The 8,418-nt window shown below is 31.8% G+C and overlaps 1 protein-coding gene and 1 pseudogene across 1 annotated transcript; one reads left to right on the forward strand and one right to left on the reverse strand.

The window, feature by feature from the left end:
• Window positions 1–1,513: 1,513 nt before the first annotated feature.
• On the reverse strand, window positions 1,514–1,630 carry LOC133802676 (5S ribosomal RNA; annotated as a pseudogene).
• A 3,118-nt stretch (window positions 1,631–4,748) lies between these two features.
• LOC133801020 (protease Do-like 5, chloroplastic) lies at window positions 4,749–7,365 on the forward strand. Its single transcript, XM_062239148.1, has 8 exons — window positions 4,749–5,068; window positions 5,468–5,617; window positions 5,720–5,782; window positions 5,921–6,010; window positions 6,351–6,473; window positions 6,590–6,677; window positions 6,901–6,975; window positions 7,104–7,365. The coding sequence occupies exons 1-8, from the start codon at window positions 4,802–4,804 to the stop codon at window positions 7,208–7,210; spliced, it is 963 nt and encodes a 320-aa protein (XP_062095132.1). The 5' UTR covers window positions 4,749–4,801; the 3' UTR covers window positions 7,211–7,365.
• Window positions 7,366–8,418: the final 1,053 nt, after the last annotated feature.

The raw sequence follows: 8,418 nt of genomic DNA on the forward strand, positions 1-8,418 counted from the left end.
TCAATTTAATCCCAAAAGATTTCTAGATCTACTTCTTCACATACATATATTGTTACACCCAGATTTCGAGCCTTGAGAATTGTAAAGCTGGAGTCGTCAGGTGTGAGCTCGCAATCTAGAATACGTGTTCGCAACCTAGGTGCCGAACCTTCAAAGCAGGTGGCAACCTTGAAGATGGGCAGCCTCGAAGTCCTTACAAGCTCGAAAGATAGAATATCGGGGTACGTCCATTATCGGGTGACCTCGGATCAAGTGGCCCGAGCTTGCATGAGTGTGAGCTCGGGGTAAGGCAGCCTCAATGGTATTTACCCTTTCCAAGTTGATCTTGAGAAAATAATACAACTCGAAAGTCACTCAGAGACCTGGACTGGCACGATGCTGGCGATGTTCATTATTGGTTTCGAACAGCTTAGTGAGTCACTTGGAGAGACGCATTCTACATTTTACTTATCACATAAGTCATTTTTGCCCATTTTTGTGTTTACCTTTGTCAGTGTTTGTTTGAGCCATTTTGGGGACCATGGACCTATAATATTAAGCTCCAATAAATAAACTAAATAATCAAACTCTTTAATTATAATAGTTAGTTTATTAATTTTGATATTACTCCACTATAAATTCAGAATTGCACTCTTTATGTTATAGATATACTTTTACAGAAATCTTATCTTAAGTCGTCCATTGATATAACCGTCATTCAATAGTTCAACCCTCTAATTAATTAGTTCATAAATTATAATGGAAGAATTATCATTTTACCTTTCTAATTTACTTCTTATTCCTTAAGTACCATTAATTCACTAGTGAATAATTAATCTATAATCTAATTATAGATTTGAGCTCAAAATCATTCAGTTCCAGAATTAACCCTTAAGGGAACTAATATACGATCCGTTAGGAAAGATTAGATTCCATATTGTTAATACATGTTCCCAGCCATCCATGATATTATATCTCCAAAACAAAAGTCATTAGCCTCATTCTTTGAAAAGACCTTAACGAATGAATCAAAAGATTTAATAAACATGAACAGGAGTTCATGAACACTCAGGATTTAGGTTGATCTATAAATGATCATCATTTATGCTATGAATTGCAAGTCTTTATTGTTAAATGGTTTTTGGATAAAGACTTTAATTCATATCGGTCCATGTCATATATAATCATATTATATAAAGCACCTTTACTGAGATGTCTTTCCACATCAATAATCCGAATCTAGATTATTTGTATCGTTATGATACTCACTAAACCGTACTTTCCAATTAAAGAATTCCATAACTTTAATTTGTTGTTGTTGACTATTTTTATTCATTCATGTGATCTTAATTCTCTCGTACTAATACAAGATCACATCCTCAATAATGAATATGGAATTTTTCTGATATTTACAAAATTATTCAAACAATAATTTAACAATCTAAATATAACAATAATGATGAACCATTGTATTTATTTATTCACAGAAAAACACAAATTTCTTTACATGCTTTTAGGACACACTCCTAACAATAGGGTGCAACACGAGGACTTCCCAGAAGGTCACCCATCCTAGTACTACTCTCACCCAAGCACGCTTAACTGCGAAGTTCTGATGGGATCCGGTGCATCCTATTATTTCAGGGCACAGATTTAACATGGTGTCTCATGCATACAGGTAAAGCATATATACTATATTTAAGCAGTTATACATATAACTACATAAATAGTTACCAAACCATGAGTCGAGCTTGACTTCAGTGATGTGTGTACATACCAAGTTGTGAACGGTGAACTGGAAATTTGACTCGCTACCCGAGTCATTTGGTTAAAAACATGCTCTAAGTGTTATTAACAGGTTAAGGTGGAAAAACAACAAAGAGGAAATGATATATTTTATTAAGTATATATAACTGCTCATAAGCTTATCAAAACATTTACAAGATATTTACAACTCAAAATGGTCATTACTGCTTATCATCCTCAGACAGATGGGCAATCTGAGAGGACAATCCAGATATTGGAAGACATGCTGAGGGCATGTGTACTGGACTTTGGTGGATCTTGGAGTAAGTATCTACCTTTGATAGAATTCTCCTACAATAACAGTTATCAGTCTACCATGGGAGTTGCACCTTATGAGATGTTGTATGGTAGGAACTACAGATCTCCCATTCATTGGGATGAGACGGGTGAAAGGAGATACTTGGGTCCTGAGGTAGTTCAGAGGACCAGTGAGGCCATTGAGAAGATTAGAGCTCGGATGCTCGCTTCTCAAAGTAGGCAGAAGAGCTATGCAGATCCCAAGCGCAGGAATGTGGAGTTCCAAGTGGGAGACTATTTCTTCCTTAGAGTCTCGCCATGGAAAAGGGTGAGAAGGTTTGGGAAGAAGGGCAAGTTGAGCCCTATATTTGTAGGTCCATTTGAGATTCTGGAGAGGATTGGTCAGGTGGCTTACAGATTAGCCTTGCCTCCGGCATTGTCAGCTGTACATAATGTGTTTCATGTTTCAGCTCTTTGGAGGTATGTATCTGATGCGAATCATATTTTGAGTTATGAAGATCTGGAGCTTGAGCCAGATCTCTCCTTTGAGGAACAACCAGCTCATATACTTGACAGAAAAGATAAGGTCCTCAGGAATAAGACGATACCTTTGGTTAAGGTATTGTGGAGGAATAGCAAGGTCGAGGAAGCGACCTGGGAGCTAGAGTCAGATATGCAGAGTCAGTGTCCTGAGCTGTTCAGGTAAATTTCGAGGACGAAATTTCTGTAAGGAGGGGATAGTTGTAATGCCTCGAAATCCCTAATGCGGTTTAATGGTGGGATTAGTAGGCCGGGAGGGCCATAACTGCTTAATTATGTCATTAAATGAATATATGCATGTTTATGTGAATTATATTATAATATGATTTTATATGCATGCATGTGGGTCCACATTTGAATATTAGGGTGTTTTGATAATTTGGTCCGTTAATGGTATATTTGTGTATTTGGGTGCATATTGTGATTTGTGAATGAGATTCCATTATCATGGAGATATATTCGAGCTACTCTGCATGAGACGATCCTATATAACGGAATAGCCGTTTTGTCATAACGGGGTCAATTATTGGGTAATAAGAATGTTTATTTGATGATAAATTGGGAGTTATTGAGATCAGGATGAAATTCTGGAAGTTTTGACTATAATACCCCCGGGAGTGTTTTTGGGACCCCGAGCACTAGGTTTTATTTGAGGTTACTTAAGCTTGAAGTAGCTTGTCAGATAGAACGCACGTTAGATTTTAACTGTTGAACCACATAAAAAATTGTGTGTTTCCTCTTTATTTTTTGATTTTGTGTTTAGTGCTCTTCATTTATAAGTTGATGAAAAATGGCGCAACAAAGAGCATGTTGTACGAGTTGAGTGAAAAAGACTCCATACCACACAATCTCCCTAAAAAATTTAAAAATGTATATTTTTTAATTATTACAAAAAATTACGCGAAGCACAATTATGCTTTCTTGTTATTAATTAATGTATGAAAAATCAGAAGGTTCTGCGAACCCAATTTATCCTCTTGATGACTTTTATAATAAAAAAAAATCTAGATGTATTTTTTGTTTTATATTTTACTATTTTACATATTTTTATTATTGCTCAATTTAATTTTATTCATATTAGAAAAATTTAAGGTTTATATATTTTTGGATCCTATATTTTGCCCCATTACCTGTTTAGATTCTGTATTTTGACAAATTATTTTTTGGATCCTGTGTTTTGTAAAATTGTTCAAATAGTCCCATAGATCTGATTTTGATCAAATTTTTTTTAACTAAAATCACAAATAATTAATCAAACTATCAATTCAGAACATAGAACACAATTATTATGTCTAATAACTTTGTTGTTATATTCCATTTTTTCTTCATCAAAATTAGGTTTAGGGGTCTGTTTGAATCATTTTACAAAACACAAGACCCACAAAATAATTTTTCAAAATATAGGGTCCAAATAGGTAATGAAACAAAACTCAATGTCCAAAAAAAAAAATATAAACAAAAAAATTACTTTCAATACAATTTTTTTACTAAAAAGAATTACTCTTTTACGGTTTGTATTATAAAAAACTTTTTATTTATTTCTTTTTCTTATTACATTTTTACAATTTTGGTACATGTGAGATTTATGTATAGTAATATTTGATAGATACGAGGTATATTTTTAGATTTGGTACAATTTTAATTTGTTTGTTTTTTTTAAAAAAAAACTTCCAAGAACCATAACAAAGTTATAAAAAAAAAAAAAAAAATAGTCAATTCCTTTTTTAAAAAATCTCACTATTTTATGAATGATTGTATATAATTCACCCATTTTTTTTTGGATAAAATTTCACCCCTTATTTATACAATTATAATTATTTGTCATCATTTTTTTGTTGATACTATATATTTTAGATTTATAATCATTTAATTTTAGTAAAATAAATTTTGAATCCTTCCCTTTTTAATTTGTAACTCCGCGGTTTATTTGTATTTTAATATGTTTATCAAATGCACTCAAACAAATACTTTCTAAGTTTACTAGTAAATATCAATTTCTTTTTTTTTTTGACAAAAAAAATATCAATTTTGTTTTACGGAATACAAAATTGGTTTCAATTAGAATAGAAGTGATATTTATGTTAGTGGGCCACATAATATCCATGAAATATTGGGCTTGAGCCCATTATTAGCCCACGTAGTCAAGCTTATTCTATCCTTGAAGAAAAGAATGAAAGAAAAATTCAATAAAGAACAAGTGACAGTTATGTGATTAGCCGGGAAAGGGAAACAGAGGAAGATGGTGGTTCTGGGCTCCCTTTACCAACTTGGTCCCTCTCCGATTCCACCCACCATTTCTTCTTCTTCAAATTCGAATTTGAGCAGAACCCAGAAGAGTATTCTCACAAGGAGAAGGACTGTGCTATTGGGTCAAACTCTTTTGGCAACTTCCTTACTCCATTTCTTTGACCCAATTCACTCACCTCCTTCACTTTCACCAGCCATTGCTCTGCAACAACAGGATGAGCTTCAGCTAGAAGAAGACCGAATTGTGCAAATTTTTCAGGTCTCTCTCTTGATATATATATATATATATATATTGTGTTCTTTCTGTGAATTTTTTTGGTTTTTTGGGTTGAATCAATTGGGCGAGGCTTTGTATATGATATCTTTATAATGTAAACTGATTATTTCGTTGACCTATATATGTTCTGATGAGATTGAGAGGAGAGCGACTGGTTAATAATCACAGGAGGATACTCGGGTCTCATATTCATAATCTTTATTTAGTTTTTTGAGCTTAGGAATAACAAAAATGGGCAATGTTGTAATGGACTAAGTTTCATTTTATGTTTCAAACTGGATTTCTTATTGTGTATTATAATATATGTAAAAAGCATATCTTTTTTCACTTCCATGAACACAAGCTTTTATTTTTATTTATTTGATTTTTGCTTCTCTTTAGGAAACTTCTCCATCGGTTGTTTTCATTAAAGACCTTGAGATTGACAAAAGCCTCAACACTTCTGAAGAAGAAGTATTGCTTAGAGAGGATAACAGTACAAAAATTGAAGGGACAGGCTCAGGCTTTATCTGGGATAAGTTTGGTCACATTGTAAGCTTACCATCATTTGTTTTAAGTTTCAAATTGGGAAGTTTATGGCATTGTTATTACTCTTTGTACTATTGAAACTAGTGATGTATTTGTCTATATCAGGTTACAAACTACCACGTTGTATCTAAATTGATTACAGACACTAGTGGATTACAGCGTTGTAAGGTTTTTGTCCTTTGTTTCTTCTGGTTCTTTACTTATTGCTCTGTCGAAGTAAATGGTGAAATTGCTTCTGTACATTTTTAATTTAGAGTGTTATGATTCGTTTTGTATGAAAACTCGTTTTGGGGCACTTGTTTACAGGTGTATTTGGTAGATGAGAAAGGAACTGGATTTTACAGAGAAGGCAAGATTGTTGGTTATGATCCTGCATATGATTTGGCTGTTCTTAAGGTTTACTTTTAAGCCTTACATTTTACCTTCCGCATTTGATCTATTCTTTTGGAAAAAAACTGAACATATTCTGGAACTACAGAGTTAATGTCATCATAAATATATTGAATTAAGTCCTAAGGATCATGTTGAGAATAATTTATCAACATGAGACTCCTCATTTGTGTCCTCTTAGTTCTGTTACTTTTGTCTTGGCTTGGCTTCACAATGTTTAATGTACTAATTGGGACATTCTAATTCAATATTCAGTAAAACTAGTTCTGCATTGTAGGTATTTTTTTTCTTCTGCTTGGAAAAGTTACTGTTCATACCGAAGGGCTTAACATAAAATAATTTTCAGGTTGATATTGAAGGCTACAAATTAAAGCCAGTAGTTGTTGGTACTTCTGGCGATTTACATGTGGGTCAGAGCTGCTTTGCAATTGGAAATCCGTATGGATACGAGAATACGCTAACAACAGGGGTATTTATTTAGTATAATTTCTGAAGTATGTACAGATAGTTCCTAGTTTCATAGTTTCATTTTTATTTGTTATGTTAAGTTAGTTGATTTAATACTAGGTTCTACAAATAATGCAGGTGGTTAGTGGTTTGGGGAGGGAGATACCCTCACCCAATGGAAGTGCCATTCGAGGAGCAATTCAAACAGATGCAGCCATTAATGCTGGTAATCATTCTATTTACATCAATAGATTTGACTATTATATTTTTATTTATTTATTCAATCCCCTCCACCACACCAACTCTTTGATTGGTCTTAGTTTGTTGTCCAATTATACCATTAAAAATTGAATACCATTATCCTTGTTGAATATCGTTCATTACTATTTTCGTTGTTATTATTCTTCAAATGAATTTGTAGATAGATTTTATATCAATTTAACATGCAGGGAATTCTGGAGGTCCATTGATTGATTCATATGGCCATGTCATTGGAGTAAATACTGCAACTTTCACTCGTAAAGGTATCCAGCTTTGTTATCAAAGTAAATTTAATAAGCTTAGCAATAATTTTGATTTTCTACTTTACATGTTTGGAAGTGTTATTTTTCAAAATCATGAAATAAAGAGTGTACTTTTTTACATTTTGTAGGCACAGGAGTTTCGTCTGGTGTTAACTTTGCAATACCTATCGACACAGTTGTGAGAACTGTACCTTACCTTATTGTTTATGGAACCCCTTACAGTAATAGGTTTTGATCATTATATATATATATATGCACATATATATTTCGTTCATGTTTCATTCTCTCTAATATCACTCTTGAAGAACATGACATCAAAATTTAAATGGGATTCAACCAATTTAAGTCCCAAGTAATTACATGAATGCCAAGTCTCTTTAGTATTTTAAACATCTTTGTTATTTGAGTAGTGTTTTTTAAAACCAAACATAGAGACTGTTTGGTTTGCAATCTCAATGGTATGTTTACATGTTATAAAAAAGGCTCAAATGTATGAGAGTTCATAACTATTTACAAATGTATTTTATATGCACGGCCAATTTGTGCATATTTCATTTTGATTTCAACCAAAGTTTTCATAAAGAAAATTGAGTCCTTTGTATATTGGGAAACTTTCAATCAACAGATGGTACACTGGCAGCCAAGAAATTAATCAAATAAACACTGAGAATTTTGATTCATAGGTTTTTTTTTTATATAAAATATATCTGTGTTTAATTTCTTTAAAACGTTTTTTTTATAGATTATCTTGTTATTTAAAAGAATATAAATTTTAATTCTTTTAGCCATTGTATTTTATGATCTAATTTAAATTAGTATTTGAAATTTATGATAAGATGTGACCGTGTTTTGTGTCAATATAAATATAAAATATCTATTAAAGAGAAGAATCACATTTTGCCTATGGCAAATTGAGTGAGATAAATTTAAAGCTCACCCAATTAATATTTTTTTAAGTACTTAATTTACTTAAAATATAGTATATTATAAAGTACGATTAGTATTATATATATAAATATCTCTAAAAAAATATAATATATAAAATATTTATTATATGATGTACTATGCATAAATATTCTAGTCCATTCAAATTGAAAAAGTAAAATAAAATAGGGTGATCTGTATATAAAAATAAAATTAAAAGATTATTTTAATCACCCAAATCCAAAACTTAATCATTTATTATAAAACATAGATATTTTGGATTTTTTTTTTTAAATTTGCTCTTCTTTTTCGAATTGTTTTAAGAAAATATAAGTTATAAATTTAAAATTATTGAAACAAATATTTTGACTTAAAAAAAAAATCAAAAGGAATATATAGGGGAAAATTACTTACGGGTCGAGAACACTGAGAGTCCCACCGTTAAGCTAAAAATGAAGCCCCTATAGAATAATTGTCCTATAGGGAATTCTTCTATAGAGGCTTCACTTTAAGTCCTAT

Source organism: Humulus lupulus, chromosome 9, assembly GCF_963169125.1.
Source record: "Humulus lupulus chromosome 9, drHumLupu1.1, whole genome shotgun sequence".
NCBI lineage: Eukaryota > Viridiplantae > Streptophyta > Magnoliopsida > Rosales > Cannabaceae > Humulus > Humulus lupulus.

Bases quoted from the DNA above. Each gene is read 5' to 3' on its own strand.
- LOC133801020 (XM_062239148.1), top strand. From the start codon at position 4,802: ATGGTGGTTCTGGGCTCCCTTTACCAACTTGGTCCCTCTCCGATTCCA. The intron at 6,011-6,350 runs GTTTACTTTTAA...AATAATTTTCAG, and splicing joins ATGATTTGGCTGTTCTTAAG to GTTGATATTGAAGGCTACAA. The intron at 6,976-7,103 runs GTATCCAGCTTT...TACATTTTGTAG, and splicing joins TGCAACTTTCACTCGTAAAG to GCACAGGAGTTTCGTCTGGT.